Below are 26,422 nucleotides of genomic sequence, written 5' to 3'. Positions count from 1 at the left end.
TGTTTGTGTCGCTGTCCAAATCCCATCCTCTACTTTTTTTGCATTGAGATAGAATTGACATGTGACATTGTATTAGTTTTAGTTGTACAACATAATGATTATATATATATATATATATATATATATATATATATTGCAAAATGATTATTACAATAAGTTTAACATCCATCACTACACATAGTTACAGTCTTCCCTCTTTTTATAAGGACACCAGTCTTATTGGATGAGGGCCCACTCTACTCCAGTGTGACCTCAAGTTAACTGATTATATATGCAATGACTCTACTTCCAAACAAGTCACATTTATAGGTTTATAGGTACTGGGTGTTAGAACTTCAACATACCTTTCTGGGAGACAAATTCAACCCTTAACACTAGGGAAATAAGAACTCTTGAGGTGCCTGGGTGGCTCAGTCAGTTGAACGTCTGACTCTTGATTTCAGCTCAGGTCATGATCTCGCGGTTGGTGAGATTGTGCTATTGGTGCAGATTCTGCTTGGGATTCTCTCTCTCCCTCTCCTTCTGTGTCTCTCCCCTGCACCCTCTCCCCCCACCCCCAAAATAAATAAAATAAACTGAAAAAAAAATCTTATTTAACTGACTCCGGGTTCTCATCTAAGTCATAGCCAGATGTGTTTGAATTGTATCTGTATGTCCAGGCTTTTTTTTAAAAAAAATAATCTGTTGTCCAGCTGATCATGGAAAGCAAATCTAGAGAAGACCTGTGAACATTGCACAAAGGGCATCTCAATACACCTGTGAAGATGACCTTGTCTTATCATTTTAAGAGATAAAAATGATGGAATAGCTTTTAGGGGAAGATTCCATATTTCGGATGGGGTTCATTGTGAGTATGTGTGATATCATGGTATCCACACCAAGATTCCGTATATCTGACCATAATATCCCTTGGCTTTCTTCTGCAGGATGAAGTGAAAACAAATCAGGGCTTGGAATAATCATAACAGATATCAAAATTTATTGAGTGCCTCCTCTTTGCCAGGCACTTGGCCAAGTGTTTAACATGAATGATCCTGTTTGTTTATTTTTTTGAAGTTTATTTATTTATTTTGGAGGGGGGAGAGGCAGAGAGAGAGGGAGAGAGACAATCCTAAGCAGGCTCCGTGCTGTCATCATGGCGCCCAATTCAGGGCTCAGTCTCACACCATGAGATCATGACCTAAGCTGAAATCAAGTCATGCACTTAACCGACCAAGCACGCCTAATGAATGATACTATTTAATCTGATCTTTGACACCATGTGGTAGGAAATATTATTATCCTAATGCATATGTGTACATATATACATACATCAGGGGATGAACAAGATGTCTTTCCATCATATAGTCTTAATGTTTCTGTTTTTTCAGTGATTTTTATTTTGCTTCTATGAAGGTCTTGTATTCATAGATAATAATAGCAACCCCTGAATAGTAATATAGACATATTGTAATACTCATTCCCCTTCCTGCTCTTTTGTACAGGAAAAGAGTGAGAAACTAGTGCTGGAAGAAACTGCATTTGAAGAAATCGAAAGGGATTTTCAGGAGGTTCTCAATGAACTTTCGGGAGATAAAAGTCTGGAGAAATTTAGAATTGAATATGAGAAGCTTCATGCTGTCATGAAAAAGTCTTATGACAATGAAAAGCGTCTGATGGCCAAATGCAGAGAGCTAAACGCAGAGATTGTGGTTAATTCTGCAAAGGTCGCCACTGCCCTGAAGCTCTCCCAGGATGATCAGACCACCATTGCATCCCTGAAGAAGGTCAGTGATCTCATAGAAACAGAGCCTAAGGAGAGCTGCCATAAATGCATCCTATATTTAAAACGTCATTCTTTCCTTACATTGGCAGCTCTAGGCTGGTAGTAAGTGAGTTATTAAGTAAAAATCTACATGATTTATATATTCATTAAGCCTAGGGAATAATGTTATTTTCAAAGGAAATAATTAGCCTGGTGAATTTCACTGGGCAGAAAATAATATAGAACCTTGCTGGCTTGCTTTCTAAGAAGTACTGGGTTAGCAGAAAGAATGAGAAGTAAGGAAATGTAATATTAGGGACCTTGGTAGGTCTTGTTTGATAGAAGATGAGTAATTAAATATCTCATGATGATAGCTTGTGAAGGATATTTTTTGAAGGATATTTTCATGTTTCTGCTTTTCCTACTGTTTTAGAAGAAATTGCCTTGAGAATTCCTAGATAGTAATTTTCATGATCTTGTTTCCTCCTTGATCCTCCCAATTCCTTATAATGGGAGATCAGGGATTCAGTCTGGGGGCTACTGAGGAAGCATGGTTCTACTTTACCATGGAGTTTTTCATCCTCAAGTGTGTTGCATTATTTTGAGGGTAAAATGTAAATGTTCCTTGTTGCTCTCGGGGTGATAAGAAGTTGAGAGATTTTAATTTATAATTAAAACCCGAGTGGTAAAAAATAACTCATAAACTTTTTAGATAATTCCCTTGATATCATACAATGAAACATCAGGCAATTTAAATGAATTTCCAAGACCAGTGCAAATTATGACATCTGTTATCTTAGAATTTACTTTTTTTAAAGTGCTATTTTCTAATGTCATTTTCTTCTCTTTGCTGGAAAACCAATAAAAGAAGGCTTTAAATCATTGTATGATGAGGAAAAAAACCATTTTTTATTGCAAATTAAAAAACTGTAAATGGAAGTCATGAGCTGGTTAAAATATAATTGGTGAAGTTGATTTGGACAAAACTTCGTATAATTGTATTTTCATTTAAATACCCTTCATTTGTTTTGCTGAAAATAGTACATATCGTTGCTACAGAAAAATATACCCTGTAATTATTTTGAATCACTAAATTATGTGAAGTTACCCAAGACTCATCTATCTCTCTTTCATGTAATGGTGAGCATGAATTTGTGTAAATACTCTCTTCCACTCATTTTATTCCTTGTCAACATAAAAGCAGAATGTTTTCACCTTAAGCTTATAGGTTCTTACCTATATGAAGGACTCACATTGCACTTGACAGAACTTAGCAAGAAAATGGAGTGGTGGGGTAAAACTGAAGGCTGTTACAACATTTACTATGCTTTGTTCACTTATTTGAATGGCTGTAATTCACTTTTAAGTATTTATGTTAATATTCCACATTGGATTTAATAATAGTAAGGAAGCCAAAACTGCATGAGTCCTTGTTCCCATTCCCAGCTAGGGCTTTGCTTTTCCCCTGTGAGCATCTGATGAGAAGATCTGGGAGGGGATTTCTGGAATGGGAATTATCAAGGCTGTTATGTACAATTAGGTGACAGCAAAGACCACCTTGCTATGAATTGTTCTAAAGCTGACATAGCCATCCAGGACCCCTTACTTGAGACCTGACTACAAAATAGATTTTTTAAAAATTTGTAATCGATCAAGAGCTTCAGATTTAGGGCTTGGATCCAAGGCCACTCCTTATTTTTTTTTCTCCATAATATTTGGGCTTGGAAAACACATAGGCTTTCGTTTTTTAATTTTGTAAAACCTATCTTAACATTTTTATTAGAAATATCCTCCTAGTTATAGTGGCCCTTGCAAGATGTGAGCCTTGTAACCCCACTCACCTACACAAGGAAAAATACCATTTGCCAGGACCCCTTCTAACACTGCTGTTCAGTATCGACTAGCTCATGTTGAACAATTTAGTAAGTCAATATAAATGGAATGCATAATGTATAATATATAATCTTCTTCCCCATAAATGACAACTATATTGGAGTTGTTTTATTATTCTATTTACTCAGTTTATCTTGCATCTGGATCCTAGTTTGGTTTTTCTCACTGATGTGCCGTGGCCCATATAGGAAATCGAAAAGGCCTGGAAGATGGTGGACTCGGCCTATGACAAAGAGCAGAAGGCAAAGGAGACAATCCTTGCCCTGAAAGAGGAAATAGTGAACTTAACCAAACTAGTCGAGCAGGGGTCTGGACTGTCACTGGACCAGGATAGCAAGTAGGTCATAGACTTGTTAATGTATGTTGAACTTGCTTTTGTGGACGCCCCCTTATTCAGCAGATGGCCTGGGGTTTGCCGTGTCACCTTGAACATTCTTTATGATACAACAGCCTTCTTCTTTGGTAGTTTCCCGGAGATTGTTTTCCATCTATTGCTATTTTTTGTTTTCAATGCTCCCTTTCTCCATACCCAAGAACTCATAATTTGTGATTATATTAAACTTTTGGCTCTGCAGGAATATGTACTACAATTTCAAAATGAGTAAATATTTTAGATTTCTTTCTCTCAAACTTGTGTGAAATGGAACTCGCTGCCTTTCTGCTCTGATTTCCAGCCCCTTCCCATGCTCTGAACCCCCATTAGTCCCATCACCATTCTTCTAACTTCTCTGGTTCTAGGCCAGAAAACAGATTCTAGACCGCTCTTTTAACCCTGAAAGCTTCGTCTTGTTGATTCTGTCTTCTAATCATCACTTGTGTCTATCCCTGCTCCTTATCAGCAGTGCTAATGCCTTGCTTCGGGCTCCCCATTCTTGGCTGGATTTGGCGATGGACTGCTAACTGTTCTAGCTGCCTTCAAGGAGACATATCCCCTCTTCACCATCTTCCACACACCAGATTAGGCTTCTGAAATGTGTATCTGAGTGCTCCCATCTCCAGCACATGTTCCAAACACCTTCAATAGTTCCCCACTCCCAAAGAATGCAGCCCAGTCATGAACATGTCTTTTAGGGCCCTACATAGATCTGTTCACCAGCCTTGCTAGACTCATGTCCCGAAACACCATGCTTGCTGATGCCTCAATACTTTTGATCATGCTGTTTTTATTCCAGGAATGCTTTTTCTTTATTTCTCCACACAGTAAACAACTATGCACCCTTCATGACCCATCTCAAACACCATCTTAATTTCATCACTGTTGGCACCTCTATTTCAACCTTCTCCCTACCCCTAGCCTCAGTGAGAGTCACTGTGTTCTCTGTTTCTGTAGAACCCAACATGTATCTCAAGTATGGCATTGATCACATTGTATCGAAATTATTTGTTGAAATACTTCACTCTCTGTTAGGCTACAAACTCTTGAAGGAAGACACTTTTACCTTCCCTCTAGGTGTCTAACACTGTGCAAGGCATGCAAAACCTTGCATTAGTTTATGAATCAGAAATGATCACACACTTCCTTAGGCATTTTTTTTTAAGTTGGCTCTGTACCCAGTGTGGAGCCCAGTGCAGGGCTTGAACTCATGACCTTGAGATCAAGACTTGAGCTGAAATCAAGAGTCGGACACTCAACTGACCAAGTCACCGGGATGCCCCTTCCTTAGGCATTTTTCACCAACTCTAACTGCTGCCTAGGTTTCTTATGTTTTCTAGATGCATTTATCCAACGTTGAGAGATAGTTCTAAGTGCCAGGGTTGGAGGAAGGAACAGGAAAAACAAAAAGAAGATGTGATATCTGTCATAATGGACTCTATTTTCTCATTAAAGAAGTCAAGCATCATCAGAGCAACTACTGAAGAGCAATGTGAGGGAACTGATCAGTTAGGAGTTTTAATGAGAGTTGGAGCACAGTGAGGAGGGGAACTGAAGAAACTATCTAGCCCTAACAATGTGCTTAGGTGTAGCTGTCTTCAGAGTAACCTCAGAATTTGAAGTTTTGTTTCTGGAGAAGAAGTTGAATGCAGTTCTGAAAGTTCCTTATTAAATACTTATGTTCTACCAAAGTTGTTGGTAAATAAACATTGTCAGAGGTGCTTCCAATGGTCATTTGATGACTCAGTAGTGAGTACCTCAAGTTCTCTATTTTCTCAACTCTCATGTGGCAGCCTTGTTCTAGACCTTCATTCTGCTGCACAGGTCAGATCAGACACAGTCTTTCTATTTCAAGAACACTAATTCTGCAGAAAGTCATGCCAAATCATAAATAATGTTTTTTTTTAATGTGGAAGTAACTGGTTAACAATTCAAATCAACAAATATCATCACATACTCTCCAAAAGCTGGCAACATGAATGATTTCCAAATTTTGTTCTTGGGAACATTTTATCAGAGTTGCATCCCTTTGGTGGAAACTAATCTCTATGGGTGAATGGTTAGAAAACTGGCAATGTGTATTATTTGCTTATTTTTATGCTTTATTTTAGACTTTATAGTTGTGATCATAGCCCTCCCTTGGGTATATTAAACAAATAATTTCTTAAATTAACATTTTCTTTAGGATTAATTACAAGAGTTGACAGTAGCTGTATAGTCTTATTGTAACAAATTCAAATAATACAGAGGTGTGGCAACTAAGGAGTAAGAATTACCCCTCCAACTCTTCCAATGCTATATTCTACTTTTTCAGAGATAACCAGTTACCAATTACCAGTTTGGATCTATTTTCTTGGACTTCTATAAAAATGTCTATAAAACACATACATACACCTATATACAGACACTGTAATTATTTAAACATCAGAAAAGGGATCATGTTATATATATTATTATTGGAATGTCTTTTTCAGTTAACAACTCACAAGCAGCTACCATGTCCATGTCAGGGCATAAAGGTCCTTCTCTTTCACACTTGAATGGTGTTAGTCCTTGACCTCAAGTCTTTCCCATGAAAATGTGCTCAGAGGGTGATAGGAAGGGCTCCTGAGAAGATGGCCTTTTAGTCTGACTCCAGTGTTCTTCTTTTTTAGTATCCGAGATTTACTGAAGTTCAAAGAAGAAGTGATAAAGGAGCGAGACCAGCTCTTGTCAGAAGTGGTGAAATTACGAGAGTCCTTAGCTCACACTACTGAACAGCAGCAGGAAACGGAGCGATGCAGAGAAGAGGCAGAGCAGACCATCAGTCAGGTCTGCTTTGTCATGGAGGGCAAGATGAAAGAACATTACCTTCTAGAAGTCCTTCCCATATTGTTCCTCTCTCAGATTTACCCCCTGGTGCCCAAATGAAGCATCCACAGGTCTGCTTATTTGTCTGGTTTGTTCTTACAAGAACAGTTATACTTGTTCATTTCTTCTCAACATTCTGTGTCTGAGAAGTCACTAAGACAGGGCACTGCTTACAGTTTTGGCTTAAGAATGTGTCCCTGGCAAAGGCAAGAATGCTCTGCATCTGGAGATGGTGCAAGTAGTTCCCTTGGCCCTTCTCCTTTGTAAGGACCTCTTTTGAACACTTTTTATAATAACCCAGGAGTCAAATAGATGATACACACATGCAACCCCTAGGAGATTACTTTGAGCATGAGATAACAGATTTTTCATAGATTTTTGACCATCCTGATAAAGCTATAATGCTTTATGTAATAACATCCAGGACTCATGTGAAACATAATTTAATGTTTAGGGTAACTGGCGACATTTTATTTAGATCCTATTGATAGAGAATTCGGTGAATTCTTTCAATGTTTAACTCTCCAGAATTCTGGGTTTCCCTATTTAATTGGATCTTATACCATTCTTTGTGGATTTGTTCCCACCGTTAGGGTGGATGTCTGGTGTTAAGGCTCTGGAAAACAACACAGAACATTCTCGAAAAGTTTGAACGTTGGGGTTCAAAGATGACTGTCCTGCAGGGGAAAGGCTACCACGAGGTGACTGCCCCGAAACTAGAAGAGTTGAGATGAGGAGCAGCTCAGCTGGTTGAGATCTGTCCTGGGGAGGGCTTCATCCCTTTCCTCCCCTATCCTTCCTGTGCCCCTAGTTCCGACAAGAGATACAGCAACGTCAGAATGAAGCGTCACGGGAGTCTCGGAAGAAGGAAAAACTGGAGAAAGAGCTCAGGCAGATTCAGACAGACATGGACACCAGGCAGACGGAAATTAGGGCCCTGCAGCAGTATGTGCAGAAGAGCAAGGAGGAGCTTCAGAAGCTGGAGCAGCAGCTGAAGGAACAGAAGGTGTGCTGGGTGTGGGCTGCGCCTCGGTCCTCGCAAAGACAAGAAGGGGGCCTTTGGAACACTTTGAGTTTTCTCTGGAAAGGAGCAGACTCTCTGCACTAGAGATGTTGGTAACACAGCACTGGGCACTGCATTGCTCTTTGAAGAGCTCGTATGGGTATCTATGACCTTTTCTCCCCCAGCTCCAGCAGGTTAATTTCTTTTTAACATTCTGTTGATGTGTAATATACACATAGAAAAGTGTGTAAGTCAACAGTGTACAGCTTGATGAATTTTCTCCACCTGAACATATCTTGGTCACCTGCACCAGGCCCAAGGAACAGTACGCCAGATGTCCTTTTGTGCCCCCTCCCAGTCACTCTCTCCCTTAAAGGTCACTTCTATTCTGAAACCTAAGCCGAGTTTAGTTTTGTCTGTTTTTGCACTTTGCAGAAATGCACTCATACAGTCATGCAATGCTCTTTTGTACTAACTTGCTCAATATTTTGTCTGTTTGTGAGATTCATTTGTGTTGCCACATGGTTATAGAATGGCACTATCCAGTATGGTAGCCACTGGCCATGCATTGCTATTTAAATTTAAGTTATTTAAAAATTTTTTTAAAATGTTTTATTATTTATTTTTGAGACAGAGAGAGACAGAGCATGAACGGGGGAGGGTCAGAGAGAGAGGGAGACACAGAATCTGAAGCAGGCTCCAGGCTCCGAGCTGTCAGCACAGAGCCCGACGCGGGGCTCGAACTCACACGCCATGAGATCATGACCTGAGCCGAAGTCGGACGCTCAACCGACTGAGCCACCCAGGCGCCCCTAAATTTAAGTTATTTTAAATAAAATGAAACAAAACAAAATCAAACCTCAAGTGCTCAGTTGAACTAGTACCATTTCAAGTGCTTAATAGCCACAGGGCTAGTAGATAACCTATTGGACAGAACAGATAGGCAACATTCACATCATTGCAGAAAGTTCTGTTGCACAGAGCTCAATAGAGCATTCACCGTCATAGTGTTCCTTGTGTGACCATAACATGGTTTATTTTTAAGCGGCTTATTTTTAAGTTTCAAGTTTAGGAACCCATATTCAGTCTATCTGCATTTTAAATATGGTGCTATTTTTAATATTTCCCCTATAACAGCAGTTGAAGGTAACTCAAATAGTAATAATTGTGCTCTGTCTTTTCTCATTTCTTAAAGAGGCAATTCATATAATTGAGAAAAGTTGTTTCTTGAAAATAGTTTCTCTTAGGAAGTTTTCAAAGAATTGCCAAGACATACAGCATTTTTTCCACTTAAAAAATAGATATTAGAACACATTTCTTTGTCAATTGCCTTATTAATATTGTATAAAGGCAGAAATCAGATGGGTAATACACATTGTGCAAGTATCCACAAGAAAAACGAGACTTCTTTGAGCATGAAATTCGAGAGGTTTTTGAACATCACGATTAAATTACAGTGCTTTGTTTAGCAATATCCAGGACTCACGTAAAACACAATTTCATTTTTAGCTTAGCTGGCTGTATTTTGTTTGGTCCCTATTGATGGGAAATTGGATGAAGTCTTTCCATGTTTAAATTTTGCTTGCATCTAGTTATATTTTGGGATAACTGTCTAAACTATCTTCTCTCTCTTTTCCCTTCAGCGCATTTTCTCCCCCTCCATCCTCTCACTAGTCTGCCAATAGAAATGATGACTCCCCGCCCCGCCAAAAAATATAATCCTGTTTTTATAAAACTGTGTCTGCTGAGGATAGGCAAGGTAGGGAAGAGGAAACCCCACTGACACTGAAGTCAGGCAGATAGAAATCATTCCTCTGCCGTTCCACGGTTTTGACTTGAGTTGGATTTAAGGGGAATTGTCTCTGTGCTGGTGTTAGTGAATGGTTCTGTCCAAGAAAATGTTGTAGGCATGTTAATGCAGGATTTGCTTCTGAAGATGTGGCTTCCCAGCCCCACAACTGATAAAACCCGTTTGAATCTCTAGCTCATTTGCAATGATTATAGCAATTGTTGCATATGTGAAGCTTGCCAAACGGCAAACAGGCATTAAAATATTTATCCACCACCTGTGAACAAGACTTCCCAAGGCTCTCAGAAAAAAAAAAATTATGCGCTCTGTGTTATTCATTAGAAGGTGTCATTTTCCTCAGCCATTTAACATTCATCATATTTGAGTGCATTAGTGCTTTCACCGGGGATAAAGAACAATTTCTACAAAGACAAAAAAAGTGTGGTTGCTGTGATCATCCCAGGAGGTTTGCAGGGCCTCCTGTGTGGATATGCAGATATTGTAATCAGATTAAAAGCATTAACCAGCTCATTATGCATCTTTCAGATATTGAACGAAAGAGCTGCAAAGGAACTGGAGCAGTTTCAGATGCGAAATTCTAAACTTCAGCAAGAGAATGAACAACACAGTTTGGTTTGTGAGCAGCTATCCCAGGAAAACCAGCAGAAGGCATTGGAGCTCAAAGTAAACACCAAGTGACTGATTTGTTGCCTAGCACTCCCTCCCTTATTCCCTATTTTATTAAAATTTTTTAATGTTTTTCGAATTTATGAGAGAGAGAGAGAGAGAGAAAGAGAGAGAGAAAGAAACAGATTGCAAGCGGGGGAGGAACAGAGAGAGGGAGACACAGAATCTGAAGCAGGCTCCAGGCTTGGAGTTGTCAGCACAGAGCCTGATGCAGGGCTTGAACTCAAGGATCTTGAGATCATGACCTGAGCTGAAGTCAGACACTTAACCAACTGAGCCACCCAGGCCCCCTCACTCATTCCCTATTAATACAGATTTGCTGTAGTGGCTGGAGCCGTTGGTTGGATAACCTGTATTAGCCTTGATATGTCAGAGGCAGGCTCAAGCCTACAGTGATTGCTTTCTGCTTGGAAGTAGATAGTTTGATGACTTCCATGCTCATAAAACCACAAACCTGAATATTGATCATATGATTATGCAAGTATTTTTGAGAGCAAGCTCAGATACTCATCTCTGTAACTTAGCCTTGCAAGTAACTAGTTGCCCTGAGCTAGAAACCATTTACATGAGTGAGTAGCAAAGAAGTTAGATTATATTTTACTACTTTTATATGGAGAAGGTAGAATGGGAGGGTTGGGGGATGGACTGGTACTATTGAGTATCTACTTCCAAGATTGTAGAACCATGATTTTTTCTTCTATACACTGTAAATTTCAAGACAGCCTTCCCATTCTTCTCCCTGTCCTCAATGAAGAGTGTTTGCAAATTATGTTTGGGTAACAGTTTTATACTTGGGTACATATTGTATACCTACGTGTTTGACAGAGCGACTTTATGTTTATCACTGATTCTGAAAAAAATCCATAAACCCTTCTCTGGTAATGTTAGGATACTAAACATAAAATGAGTGACCTATCAAGAATGATACATAGATTTGATCAGTGAGTCATAACAGTTTTTGGTTCTTATGCCCTTTTGAAAATCTGATGAGAACATGGGTGTACGTGCACCCCCCCCCCCACACTTATTTGCACATCTTCTATCCTGTTTTGAATGCAGTCTCAGGTTTCCAAGATTTTTCTGAAGTCTAACCACGGGGTCTGGATTAATAACTACTGAATTACAACATTCTATTGTTCTAATTGGAAAGGGCCCTAGTTCAGCTAATTTCGACCATGTAAATCTGAGGCCGAGGAGTATTTAAAACAGTCCAGAGTAGTTTGACTTGAAACCATTCTTTATGAGAAAGCTGTAAATTGAAGCAGAAATGAAATGGCTTCTTAAAGCAAAATAATATATTAGCCCCTAAGGTAAAATTAAAGTAAAAATACGTATGCCATTAATTCTCTTCTTTGGTAACATGAATGGGGCACCTTGAAAGATGGAAAATTTTTGTTATCAGATCCTGAACCTATGGGATTCTACTTCTAGCAGTAATCTGAGAATGACATGCCCAGCTGAGTGCAGTTTCTTCCTTGTCAACAGCTGGGGATAACTGCTAATGTTTATTTGCTCTCTTTGCTTTTCCAGTAATTTCTAAGAACGGCAGATTTAAAAAATGAATTTGAATTTTAAAAAATTAATAAAACTTGAGGTCCATTGGCAAAAATCTGGTGCTTTCTAGTGTTAGAATTATTATTTTGGTGCCTTTTGCCATTATGTAGACTTGCCTATTGATGATGCCCTGTCCATGTATCTGTATGTACACCCACTGACTAACATCCTCTGAGGAAGTAGGGCCCTTTCTCTAGTGTGTGTAGTTGTACTCCAGTGGCCATGTGGGTTCAAAAGAGTATCTGAATATGTTAATAGCATGTCAACAACCTTCTGAGAGAGGGGTGCCTGGGTGGCTCAGTCGGTTAAGCGTCCGACTTCGGCTCAGGTCATGATCTCACGGTTGGTGGGTTCGAGCCCTGCTTTGGGCTCTGTGCTGACAGCTCAGAGCCTGGAGCCTGCTTCGGATTCTGTGTCTACCCCTCTCTCTGCCCCTCCCCTGCTCACACTCTTTCTCTCTCTCAAAAATAAATATTAAAAAAATTTCAATAACCTTCTGAACGAGATCACTCTGTGAGTCCATAAAAATTGCTAATCAAATACAGCATTCGTATACAAAATTCACACATTTGTGATATGTACAACTCAGCATTCTTACCCTGTTTGATTCAACAATTCAGTGGTACCTTGAGACATCAGCTCTAATCAGTCTTTCCATTATTTTTTAGCTTATATAGCAACATATTTTATTCAGAGAATAGTTTTTCAATTTCTCTCAAAACCAAACAATGTGTGTTTTTGTTTAACCCATACAACAACTTTACACTAACATGGGAATAATTTCCTTTTATGGGTTCTGAGTTCACCATCACCTAGTCACTGGCACTTTATTTACTGAATATCCCTGGTTAATTCTCTCACTAATTACAGGCCAAAGAGGAAGAAGTCCATCAGATGCGGCTTGACATTGGGAAGCTCAATAAAATCAGAGAACAAATCCATAAGAAATTGCATCAGATCGAAGATCAAAAGTCAGAGGTGGAACAGCACAAGGAAACCCTAAAAAATCAGATTTTGGGATTAGAGAGAGGTAATCCAAGAAACATTTCGTGCTTTGTCATATTCTTTTGTAAACATTTTATTGGTGACTGTGATTTGGCAACCCAGGGCTCTATGCGTCCAAACACAAACCATGCCAGATGTAATCAGTAAAACAACTTTCAAACTGGTAAGCAGCCAATGTGCAGGGGACATCATTTTGAATACCTTGAACTATCCTGCCTTAAAAAATTCTTCAACAGACTATATTGGCGCAATGTAAATCCAGCCAAAAGTATTGCTCCGTATTTGTCGCTGGAATAAATAGCATCTATACTCTTAAGTCTGGGTTCTACATGACTTTATGCTTTAGTCCCTTTTCTCAGAGAAGATAGGGGATAAATTAAAACAAATGTCCCCCCACTAGCAATATTTGGGACAATGTTGTACCAAGAATCAGTGAGACAAAAATTAGTGGTTCCTAACTTCCTTTAAAAAAATGTTTATTTATTTATTTTGAGAGAGAGGGATAGAGAGTGAGCAGGGGAGAGGCAGAGAAAGAGGGAGACAGAGAATCCCAAGTAGGCTCTGCAGCTGTAAGTGCAGAGCCCTACATGGGGCTTGAACTCATGAACTGTGAGATCAAGATCTGAGCTGAAACCAAGAGTCAGACATTTAACTGACTGAGCCACCAGGCATCACAATGGCTCCTAACTTCTTTTCTCTGTTATTACTTTACCATGTGATGAACCTTGTTTTTACCAGCTATCACATTGCCCCGTGGAGGAAAAATTTAAGTGCTATGGAAGGTCACATAGCACGGAAAAATCATTAAGGATACAAACTATGGAGTCATGTCTACCTGGGTAAAGATCTCACCTTCATCGTATTTATTGTTAGGGGATGAAATGAGCTGATACATATAAAGCACTTGTGGACAGTACCTAACACAGTAAATGCTTACTAAATGGCATCTATTATCATCTGGGCGTATTACTATTTATATAAGCAGTAAGAGAGAATGCCATCTCATTCTGAAAAAGAATATAATTGAAAATAGGATATGCTAGTCAAATTTGGTGTGGCAGAAACAGCCCTGAACTTGGACACAGAGGGTCTGGGTTTGACTTTGACTATACCAGAGTATGTGAGGCAGGAACACCTCGTTGAACTCATATGGGTTGTAGGTCACTGAATGAGATAACATGCATACCAGCATAAAAGCAGACATTGCCCCCCCCAAAAGGTAAAATCTAAATCTCTAGGCAAGGTTATTAGAAATACATCTGACCCTTGAACAACATGGGTTTGAACTGCATGGGTCCACTTACCTGTGGATTTTTTTTTTTGGTAAATACAGTACATCACTATGAATGTCTTTTCTCTTCCTTATGATATTTTTAGTAACATTTCTTTTCTGCAGCTTACTGTAGTGTAAAAATGCAGTATATAAAACATATAATGTGCTAAATATGTGTTAATCGACTGTTTATATTATCAGTAAGGCTTCTGGTCAACAGTAGGCTGTTAGTAGTTAAGTTTTTGGGGAGTCAAAAGTTATACATGGATTTTCATCTTCACAGGGGATCGGCATTCCTAAGTCTGGTGTTGTTCAACAGTGAGCTGTATTTGTTATGTAAGCCTTTGAAAAGTACAGGTATTTTTCCTTCTAAGGCATCAGGAAAAAATCTTTTATTGAGGTACAGCTAGAGCTTACCTTGAAAATTTCTCCATTCTTTCATTCAATAAACTGAGTGCCTACTATGTGTAGTCACCAAGGTAGGCATTGGCTGCATGGAGGTCCCTGCCCTCGGGATGCTTACAGTCTTGCATGAGTTTACAATCTAATGTTTTCAGTGATAGTTAGGAAGAAAAATAAAACTACTAGATCATATTTTGTAATTGGTTTAGTGACTTTCAAAACACTCCCATATTTAAATCGGTGTATTTTTTACTTGCAGTAGTTCTAAGTTTTGAAAAAAAAAATTATTCATTCTGTGTTGAACCCAATTCTTCATCCTTACGTCATATTTATAGAAGTCATCATGCTCTCTTTTGGTTATTTTATAGGTATCATTAACATTATTTTTTCTTGGGGACTTCTTCCTTTTGAATGTCTGATCAAATAGTGGCACTGGACATAAGAGTTAGAAGCATGAGTCCTCCATGGGTTGTGATTTTTCTATCACAAAACCCAAGAAACTAACTGATAAACTGCCAGAACTAATGAGAGTTCACTGGGGTGGCAGGTTATAAAATAAATATATAGGTATCAATAGCTTCCTTTCATATACAGAATCAGTTAGAATATATGATGGAAAAACCCCTTTTCACAATAGCAACTCAAGTAATAAAATATCTATAAATAAAGTTACCCGGATATCTGCAAGACATGTATATAAAACACACTCCAGAATTCTATTGAGGGGTATAAACGAAGACTTGAAAAATGAAGAGATATACAAAGTTCCTGAATGAGAAAGCTTAATATGATAAAGATATAAATCTGCCTAAATTAATCTGTATATTTGATATTTCCAATAAAAATTTCAGTAAGTTATATTGTTGGGACTTGAAAACTGATTCTAGAGTTCTTCCTGAAGAATAAACAGGTGACAATAGCCATAAAATTCTGGAAAAAGGGGTGATGAGGGAGTATTTGCCTTACTGGGTTAGGTTTTTAATATTATAAAGCTTCAATAGTCATCAAGTAGTGTAGTGAAAATGCCTGATAAACAGATCAATGGAAGAGATTGGAAAAAACAAAAAACACCCAAGATTATCATTAAGATAAAGGTGTTTCATACCGGTGTTCTGTATGGACTATTAAGAAAATGGTAGCAGAACAGTAAGTTACTTTTTGGGAAAAAAAAGTTAACACCAAATGTGGAAACCATAAAGCAAAGATTGAGAGATTTAATGAAAGAGTTCTCACAAATCCATAAAAGGGGTAAACAATTCATGAGAAAAATGGGCATAGGGCAAGTGTGGGCAAATTTAAAAACAAATACAGGGGGCACCTGGGTGCCTCAGTGGGCTCAGGTCTTGATCTCATGGTTTGTGAGTTGGAGTCCCTCATTAGGCTCTGCGCTGATGGTGTGGAGCCTACTTGGGGTTCTCTCTCTCTCTCTCTCTCTCTCTCTCTCTCCATTTCCCCCCTCAAAATAAATAAATAAACTTAAAAAACTCACTGTTAAAAAAACCCAGAAATACAAGTAAGTGGTCATTAAACATGAAAAAGTAGTTGATTTCACTACTAATCAAGGAAATGTAAATGAAATACAGACATACTGGCTTTGATACTCTATTGGCTTGTTAAAGATCAAAGAGTGATAATATCCAGTGATGGTCTGGGTGTGGATTTAAGCTGCTATTAGTTTTCTGGAGAGAAATTTGGCAGTAGGAGAGAGATGTCTTTTTTTTTTATCACCTTCAATCCAGGACTTCCTCTTCTAGAGTAACAAATGAATGAGAACTTTCACAGAATTATGGCTTATAATTGCAAATAAATAAGTAAAATGGAAGCAATTTAAATGTTAAGGTAGGGGATTGGCTAAATAAATTACGCATTTTCATATAGTGAAATATCACAGAGTCATTAAAATTCTGTTGTAGTTGCACATTTATAATATAGAGAGGCATTTATTTTATGTTAGTTAATTACGAAAGCAAGCTACAAAACAGTATGTGTAGTATAATTCATTTTGGTGTATGTATATGAATGTGTATATATTTATATTTTTATGCACACACATATTTGCATAGGAAAAAGTCTGGAAAGAGACATATGAAAATCCTAAGTAGATTCTGGTTGACTTGAAATTTTTTCCCTTTTGTTATTTGGATGTCTCATTTCTGTCTGTATTTCTAATTATTTGTATAATTAGAAAGATTTAAAAAGAGCAAGGACTCTTGGAGTCAGAGAAACCACGCTCCCAGCCTCAGCCCCTCACTTCTTGGCTGCAGACTATTGGCATGTGGCTTAATTCCTCTAAGCCTCAGTTTCCGTCTGAGGACAGGGGACCTCCTTCATGGTGTTATGGTGAAGATCATGTAACCCTCAATAAATAGTAGTTTTATAGCTGCAGATAAATCTATAAAGCAGTTTCTCTGTTACATTGGCTTTGGCAGATTCTTTCTTAGGTTGGCTTCATATTTCTTCTTCTTCTTCTCCTTGGTCATTTAGAGGTGGAGGCTTCAAAGAAACAAGCAGAACTTGATAAGAAAGCAATGGATGAGCTTCTGAGAGAAAGGGACATATTAAATAAGGTGAGTTTGTTTTCTGTAGCACTGCTAAACAAATGTCTTTCCTTAGTGCTATGATATCTGCCTATTAGGGGATAGAAAACTCTGAGGCGAACAAAAGTAGATTAGAAATAAATAATCGTGCTCAGTTTTCTTCCAAGCTGCTGTGCACAGTCCACCATTCACTGGCTGAGAATTGAAACTGCATTATCACCAGGGAACACAAAGGGACTTGGGAATTATCATATAAACGAGGAGCGGATTTCAGAGCGCTGTGTGGATTCTGATTTTATTGCTGGTGTGTTATTTGGCATCCTAAGCAGTTGATCAAAATTTCTTTTTTTTTTTTTTTAATAAACTAGGAATAAAAATAAATTTTATTGTGTAAAAAAACATTGTTATCTAAACATTTAAAATGATGCCTAATAGCAAAGTACTATCATTCTTTCTTTCTTTTTTTTTTTTTTTTTTTGCCTGTTAGAAAAGATTATTTATTATTCTTCTAAGTATTATCAATGGCTTCTAAAATCCTATACTCTTTTTTTTTTTTTTTTAATATATGAAATTTACTGTCAAATTGGTTTCCATACAACACCCAGTGCTCATCCCAAAAGGTGCCCTCCTCAATACCCATCACCCACCCTGCCCTCCCTCCCACCCCCCATCAACCCTCAGTTTGTTCTCAGTTTTTAACAGTCTCTAATGCTTTGGCTCTCTCCCACTCTAACCTCTTTTTTTTTTTTTTTTTTTTTTTTTCCTTCCCCTCCCCCATGGGTTTCTGTTATGTTTCTCAGGATCCACATAAGAGTGAAACCATATGGTATCTGTCTTTCTCTGTATGGCTTATTTCACTTAGCATCACACTCTCCAGTTCCATCCATGTTGCTACAAAAGGCCATATTTCATTTTTTCTCATTGCCATGTAGTATTCCATTGTGTATATAAACCACAATTTCTTTATCCATTCATCAGTTGATGGACATTTAGGCTCTTTCCATAATTTGGCTATTGTTGAGAGTGCCGCTATAAACATTGGGGTACAGGTGCCCCTATGCATCAGTACTCCCGTATCCCTTGGATAAATTCCTAGCAGTGCTATTGCTGGGTCATAGGGTAGGTCTATTTTTAATTTTCTGAGGAACCTCCACACTGCTTTCCAGAGCGGCTGCACCAATTTGCATTCCCACCAACAGTGCAAGAGGGTTCCTGTTTCTCCACATCCTCTCCAGCATCTATAGTCTCCTGATTTCTTCATTTTGGCCACTCTGACTGGCGTGAGGTGGTATCTGAGTGTGGTTTTGATTTGTATTTCCCTGATAAGGAGCGACGTTGAACATCTTTTCATGTGCCTGTTGGCCATCCGGATGTCTTCTTTAGAGAAGTGTCTATTCATGTTTTCTGCCCATTTCTTCACTGGGTTATTTGTTTTTCGGGTGTGGAGTTTGATGAGCTCTTTATAGATTTTGGATACTAGCCCTTTGTCCGATGTGTCATTTGCAAATATCTTTTCCCATTCCGTTGGTTGCCTTTTAGTTTTGTTGGTTGTTTCCTTTGCTGTGCAGAAGCTTTTTATCTTCATAAGGTCCCAGTAATTCACTTTTGCTTTTAATTCCCTTGCCTTTGGGGATGTGCCGAGTAAGAGATTGCTACGGCTGAGGTCAGAGAGGTCTTTTCCTGCTTTCTCCTCTAAGGTTTTGATGGTTTCCTGTCTCACATTCAGGTCCTTTATCCATTTTGAGTTTATTTTTGTGAATGGTGTGAGAAAGTGGTCTAGTTTCAACCTTCTGCATGTTGCTGTCCAGTTCTCCCAGCACCATTTGTTAAAGAGACTGTCTTTTTTCCATTGGATGTTCTTTCCTGCTTTGTCAAAGATGAGTTGGCCATACGCTTGTGGGTCTAGTTCTGGGGTTTCTATTCTATTCCATTGGTCTATGTGTCTGTTTTTATGCCAATACCATGCTGTCTTGATGATGACAGCTTTGTAGTAGAGGCTAAAGTCTGGGATTGTGATGCCTCCTGCTTTGGTCTTCTTCTTCAAAATTACTTTGGCTATTCGGGGCCTTTTGTGGTTCCATATGAATTTTAGGATTGCTTGTTCTAGTTTCGAGAAGAATGCTGGTGCAATTTTGATTGGGATTGCATTGAATGTGTAGATAGCTTTGGGTAGTATTGACATTTTGACAATATTTATTCTTCCAATCCATGAGCAGGGAATGTCTTTCCATTTCTTTATATCTTCTTCAATTACCTGCATAAGCTTTCTATAGTTTTCAGCATACAGATCTTTTACATCTTTGGTTAGATTTATTCCTAGGTATTTTATGCTTCTTGGTGCAATTGTGAATGGGATCAGTTTCTTCATTTGTCTTTCTGTTGCTTCATTGTTAGTGTATAAGAATGCAACTGATTTCTGCACGTTGATTTTGTATCCTGCAACTTTGCTGAATTCATGTATCAGTTCTAGCAGACTTTTGGTGGAGTCTATCGGATTTTCCATGTATAATATCATGTCATCTGCAAAAAGCGAAAGCTTGACTTCATCTTTGCCAATTTTGATGCCTTTGATTTCCTTTTGTTGTCTGATTGCTGATGCTAGAACTTCCAGCACTATATTAAACAGCAGCGGTGACAGTGGGCATCCCTGTCGTGTTCCTGATCTCAGGGAAAAAGCTCTCAGTTTTTCCCCGTTGAGGATGATGTTAGCTGTGGGCTTTTCATAAATGGCCTTTATGATCTTTAAGTATGTTCCTTCTATCCCGACTTTCTCAAGGGTTTTTATTAAGAAAGGGTGCTGGATTTTGTCAAAGGCCTTTTCTGCATCGATTGACAGGATCATATGGTTCTTCTCTTTTTTTTTGTTAATGTGATGTATCACGTTGATCGATTTGCGAATGTTGAACCAGCCCTGCATCCCAGGAATGAATCCCACTTGATCATGGTGAATAATTCTTTTTATATGCTGTTGAATTCGATTTGCTAGTATCTTATTAAGAATTTTTGCATCCATATTCATCAGGGATATTGGCCTGTAGTTCTCTTTTTTTACTGGGTCTCTGTCTGGTTTAGGAATCAAAGTAATACTGGCTTCATAGAATGAGTCTGGAAGTTTTCCTTCCCTTTCTATTTCTTGGAATAGCTTGAGAAGGATAGGTATTATCTCTGCTTTAAATGTCTGGTAGAACTCCCCCGGGAAGCCATCTGGTCCTGGACTCTTATTTGTTGGGAGATTTTTGATAACCGATTCAATTTCTTCGCTGGTGATGGGTCTGTTCAAGCTTTCTATTTCCTCCTGATTGAGTTTTGGAAGCGTGTGGGTGTTTAGAAATTTGTCCATTTCTTCCAGGTTGTCCAATTTGCTGGCATATAATTTTTCATAGTATTCCCTGATAATTGTTTGTATCTCTGAGGGATTGGTTGTAATCATTCCATTTTCATTCATGATTTTATCTATTTGGGTCATCTCCCTTTTCTTTTTGAGAAGCCTGGCTAGAGGTTTGTCAATTTTGTTTATTTTTTCAAAAAACCAACTCTTGGTTTCGTTGATCTGCTCTACAGTTTTTTTAGATTCTATATTGTTTATTTCTGCTCTGATCTTTATGATTTCTCTTCTTCTGCTGGGTTTAGGCTGCCTTTGCTGTTCTGCTTCTATTTCCTTTAGGTGTGCTGTTAGATTTTGTATTTGGGATTTTTCTTGTTTCTTGAGATAGGCCTGGATTGCAATGTATTTTCCTCTCAGGACTGCCTTCGCTGCATCCCAAAGCGTTTGGATTGTTGTATTTTCATTTTCGTTTGTTTCCATATATGTTTTAATTTCTTCTCTAATTGCCTGGTTGACCCACTCATTCGTTAGTAGGGTGTTCTTTAACCTCCATGCTTTTGGAGGTTTTCCAGACTTTTTCCTGTGGTTGATTTCAAGCTTCATAGCATTGTGGTCTGAAAGTATGCATGGTATAATTTCAATTCTTGTAAACTTATGAAGGGCTGTTTTGTGACCCAGTATATGATCTATCTTGGAGAATGTTCCATGTGCACTCGAGAAGAAAGTATATTCTGTTGCTTTGGGATGCAGAGTTCTAAATATATCTGTCAAGTCCATCTGATCCAATGTATCATTCAGGGCCCTTGTTTCTTTATTGACTGTGTGTCTAGATGATCTATCCATTTCTGTAAGTGGGGTGTTAAAGTCCCCTGCAATGACCACATTCTTATCAATAAGGTTGCTTATGTTTATGAGTAATTGTTTTATATATCTGGGGGCTCGGGTATTTGGCGCATAGACATTTATAATAGTTAGCTCTTCCTGGTGGATAGACCCTGTGATTATTATATAATGCCCTTCTTCATCTCTTGTTACAGCCTTTAATTTAAAGTCTAGTTTGTCTGATATAAGTATGGCTACTCCAGCTTTCTTTTGGCTTCCAGGAGCATGATAAATAGTTCTCCATCCCCTCACTCTCAATCTAAAGGTGTCCTCAGATCTAAAATGAGTCTCTTGTAGACAGCAAATAGATGGGTCTTGTTTTTTTATCCATTCTGATACCCTATGTCTTTTGGTTGGCGCATTTAATCCATTTACATTCAGTGTTATTATAGAAAGATATGGGTTTAGAGTCATTGTGATGTCTGTATGTTTTATGCTTGTAGTGATGTCTCTGGTACTTTGTCTCACAGGATCCCCCTTAGGATCTCTTGTAGGGCTGGTTTCGTGGTGACAAATTCCTTCAGTTTTTGTTTGTTTGGGAAGACCTTTATCTCTCCTTCTATTCTAAATGACAGACTTGCTGGATAAAGGATTCTCGGCTGCATATTTTTTCTGTTTAGCACACTGTAGATATCGTGCCAAGCCTTTCTGGCCTGCCAAGTTTCAAAGGAGAGATCAGTCACGAGTCTTATAGGTCTCCCTTTATATGTGAGGGCACGTTTATCCCTTGCTGCTTTCAGAATTTTCTCTTTATCCTTGTATTTTGCCAGTTTCACTATGATATGTCGTGCAGAAGATCGATTCAAGTTACGTCTGAAGGGAGTTCTCTGTGCCTCTTGGATTTCAATGCCTTTTTCCTTCCCCAGTTCAGGGAAGTTCTCAGCTATAATTTGTTCAAGTACCCCTTCAGCACCCTTCCCTCTCTCTTCCTCCTCTGGGATACCAATTATGCGTATATTATTTTTTTTTAGTGTATCACTTAGTTCTCTAATTTTCCCCTCATACTCCTGGATTTTTTTATCTCTCTTTCTTTCAGCTTCCTCTTTCTCCATAACTTTATCTTCTAGTTCACCTATTCTCTCCTCTGCCTCTTCAAGCCGAGCCATCGTGGATTCCATTTTGTTTTGCAATTCGTTTAAAGCGTTTTTCAACTCCTCGTGACTGTTCCTTAGTCCCTCGATCTTTGTGGCAAGAGATTCTCTGCTGTCCTGTATACTGTTTTCAAGCCCAGCGATTAATTTTATGACTATTATTCTAAATTCACTTTCTGTTATATTATTTAAATCCTTTTTGATCAGTTCATTAGCTGTTGTTATTTCCTGGAGATTCTTCTGAGGGGAATTCTTCCGTTTGGTCATTTTGGAGAGTCCCTGGCGTGGTGAGGACCTGCAGTGCACTTCCCCTGTGCTGTGGTGTATAACTGGAGTTAGTGGGCGGGGCCGCAGTCCGACCCGATGTCTGCCCCCAGCCCACTGCTGGGGCCACAGTCGGACTGGTGTGTGCCTTCTCTTCCCCTCTCCTAGGGGTGGGATTCACTGTGGGGTGGCGTGTCCCGTCTGGGCTACTTGCACACTGCCAGGCTTGTGTTGCTGGGGATCTGGCGTATTAGCTGGGGTGGGTAGGCAAGGTGCACGGGGGCTGGAGGGGCAGGCTTAGCTCGCTTCTCCTTAGGTGATCCACTTCAGGAGGGGCCCTGTGGCAGCGGGAGGGAGTCAGATCCGCTGCCGGAGGTTTGGCTCCGCAGAAGCACAGAGTTGGGTGTTTGCGCGGAGCGAGCAAGTTCCCTGGCAGGAACTGGTTCCCTTTGGGATTTTGGCTGGGGGATGGGCGGGGGAGATGGCGCTGGCGAGCGCCTTTGTTCCCCACCAAACTGAGCTCTGTCCTCCGGGGGCTCAGCAGCTCTCCCTCCCTTTGTCCTCCAGCCTTCCCGCTTTCCGAGCAGAGCTGTTAACTTATGACCTCCCAGACGCTAAGTCGCGCTTGCTGTCGGAACACAGTCCGTCCGGCCCCTCCGCTTTTGCCAGCCAGACTCGGGGGCTCTGCTTGGCCGGAGAGCCGCCCCTCCGCCCCCGCTCCCTCCCGCCAGTCCGTGGAGCGCGCACCGCCTCGCCGCCCTTCCTACCCTCTTCCGTGGGCCTCTAGTCTGCGCTTGACTCCGGAGACTCCCTTCTGCTAATCCTCTGGCGGTTTTCTGGGTTCTTTAGGCAGGTGTAGGTGGAATCTAAGTGATCGGCAGGACGCGCTGTGAGCCCCGCGTCCTCCTACGCCGCCATCTTCCGGAACCCCCTGATCAAAATTTCTGAATTTAATATCTGTAATCTGCAACTTTTGCTAATCCAGAAGATACAAGTGAGCGTGAATAAAATTCTAACTTTGAGGTGTTTGCTGAAAGAACAGCCGGTTGATGACAAAAACCTTCCCTGTACCTTTTCGGGATGTAGGTTTTTGGTTTTGCTTTTGGCCCTTACATCTCCTAGTCTTTGGAGCTCAATCTGGTCCAAAGCTGAGGAAGGGGTTGGGGGAGGCTTGAGGCCTGGAAAGCCTCCATTCAAGGGGGGGGACCCTTACCCCCACCCCTTTCCTCTCCAAACCCTTCCAGAGGATTCCTTCCAGTGATAGTCACTCTTAGGAGATTAACTACTTTCAAGGATTTAGGGTAAATTTCTTGCTCAAGGATTTCCTCCAGGGAGGAAAAATCAAAGGGCCAGTTATAGAGGGGGGAGGCTGCTTGCAGAACAGTCTAGTCTGATGGCTTTTGTCCAAGAGAGCTTCGTCTCATCAAGTAGAAACAGCCTATATCTTTTCATTCCAACTTTTATGATTTCTTTCGGTTTTCCAGAGTTGAACAAATATTGACAAAATAGGCCACTCTGTAAGCTTAACTGAGACTAGGGATCTCAGGAAGTAGCAGGAAATTACATATCTTTACATGCTGAGCTCTCCTTAGAAAATCATTGTGGTTTTTTGTGTTTTTTTTGCATAATGCTGGAAACTGTTCCTTTATTCTATAAATTTGCACATGCAAACAATGTTGTTGGATTTAGATTTGTAATTAAATTTTTTTTTTAGTTTAGAGAGAGACCATGCATGAATTGGGGAGAGGGGCAAAGGGTGGGGGGAGAGAATCCTAAGCAGGCTCCATGCCTAGCGGAGAGCCTGATGCAAGGCTCCATCTCACCACCCTGAGATCATGATCTGAACCGAAATCAAGAGTTGGATGCTCAACTGACTGAGCCACCCAGGTGCCCCCTTTTAATTTATTTTAAACATATACATTTAATTCATTTATATTTTATGTATTCTGGTAAACAACCAGTAGATTTTTCTGCCACAACAGGACATATAGAGCACCGTTACTTTTACATTTATTTGTTTAATTTGACTGATGTCAGTTCCTCCTCTAGGGCAGGGTATACTTTCTTTTTTCTTTTCTGGTCGGCACATCCTTAGTGCCTAGCACAGCATCCAGCTCTCCGCAGGTATGCAATCAACCTTTACTGGTAATACATTCTTTCCCCGACTTGAAATGCCACCTTCACTGAATGAATGAGTGACATGGTTTTGACAGGCAGCAATGTTAATATATTTTGGCTCTTTCAGTGTCATGTTAAAGTGGCTTTGTCTTTTCTGGAGTGAAAGTTTAATTCAATACTTGAAAATAAAGTTGACCTTTTCTATTTTCTGCATCATCACCCAGCCAAGGTTTACTGTCTTTATATTCCGTGGTTTTCAGACCCCTGGCTGCAAGTCTGTATTGGTAGGAGATTTGGGAAGGGGCCACCAGGTGCCTCGTGGAACCCAAGGATCCAGGTGGAACTGATGGGAACCTGACCTGACATCTTGGGATACACGAAAGCCCTGTCTCACCACCACTGGATTTCCTGCTGAGTTTTTGCTTTCGTTTCTCTCTTTCACAGAAGATTGCCTCCCTGTTTCCCAGTCTGTTTGGGAAAAAAAAAAGGCTATCATCAACAGCTCCCAGTTTACATCCTATATTGACCTTCAAAAAGCTAAAGGCCCTATTTCAAAAATCCCTGATCCCTTCAGCTATGGCCAGAGAAGTGAACCCTCTTGCATGAGTGCGGCTGTCAGGGTGACACTGTTGTTGCCTCCATGTTTTCAGGGAACACTCTGGCTTCTCAGGCAGCCAATCCAAGGACTTTCTGCTTCAGCATCAGAAATCACTAGTGCAGCTTAAAAAAAAAATATCGGCAGCTGCATCCCATCCCAGAATCAGAATCTCTGGATCTGAGACACAGGCATCTGCATTTTCTTAAGAAACTGGGTTAGTTATTTTATTGTAGTAAAATACACATAAGACAATATTTACCATTAGTGACATTTAGTACATTCACAGTTTGTGCAACCATCACCACTATCTAGTTCCAGAACATTCTCATCACTCCCAAAGGAACCCCTACACCTGTAAAACAGTTGTTTCCCCCACCCCTGAAAACTACTAGTCTACTTTTTTCTTCTATGGATTTGACTACTCTGGATATTTATGTAGCTGGACTCATATTATACATGACTTTATGTCTGGCGTCTTTCACTCAGAATGATGTTTTCAGGCTGAAACTGTGCTGTAGCATTAAAAAAATTTTTTTTAACGTTTATTTATTATTGAGAGACAGAGAGAGACAGACCATGAGCATGGGAGGGGCAGAAAGAGGAGGAGTCACAGAATCCAAAGCAGGCTCCAGGCTCTGAGCTGTCAGCACAAAGCCCGAAGTGGGACTGGAAATCACAAACCGTGAGATCATGACCTGAGTGGAAGTCGGACGCTTAACCGACTGAGCCACCCAGGCACTGCAGGACTTCATTCCTTTTTATGGATGAATAATATTCCACTGTGTGGATATACCACATTTTGATGACCTGTTTATTAGATGATGGACATTTGGGTTGTTTCCACCTTTTGGTTTTTGTGACTAGTGCTGCTGTGAACATTCATGTACAAATTCTTGGTTGGACACCTGTATTCAGTTCTTTTGGGTGCATACCCAGGAGTGAAATTGTTGGCTCATATGTTAATTCTAGATATTTGCATTTTGAATGAGCTGGTTTTATTTTACTGTGTAGTCAAAGCCCTGTTATGTGATTAG

General features: G+C 39.7%; 1 protein-coding gene across 3 annotated transcripts in view; it reads left to right on the top strand.

Annotated features, from left to right (window-relative positions):
- Window positions 1-26,422, top strand: part of CFAP58 (cilia and flagella associated protein 58) — a 113,153-nt gene that overhangs the window by 4,379 nt on the left and 82,352 nt on the right. For all 3 annotated transcript variants that reach the window (XM_060641556.3, XM_060641560.3, XM_060641559.3), the window contains exons 2-8: window positions 1,485-1,766; window positions 3,826-3,974; window positions 6,665-6,821; window positions 7,672-7,866; window positions 10,199-10,336; window positions 12,764-12,923; window positions 17,058-17,140. In XM_060641556.3, the coding sequence (XP_060497539.3) occupies window positions 1,485-1,766; window positions 3,826-3,974; window positions 6,665-6,821; window positions 7,672-7,866; window positions 10,199-10,336; window positions 12,764-12,923; window positions 17,058-17,140 (1,164 nt within the window). The remainder of the gene's footprint in view (window positions 1-1,484; window positions 1,767-3,825; window positions 3,975-6,664; window positions 6,822-7,671; window positions 7,867-10,198; window positions 10,337-12,763; window positions 12,924-17,057; window positions 17,141-26,422) is intronic.

The sequence above is a fragment of the Panthera onca genome, chromosome D2 (genome assembly GCF_046562875.1).
Source record: "Panthera onca isolate mPanOnc1 chromosome D2, mPanOnc1 haplotype 2, whole genome shotgun sequence".
NCBI classification, from domain to species: Eukaryota; Metazoa; Chordata; class Mammalia; order Carnivora; family Felidae; genus Panthera; species Panthera onca.
This window is presented reverse-complemented; position numbering and strand designations above follow the sequence as displayed.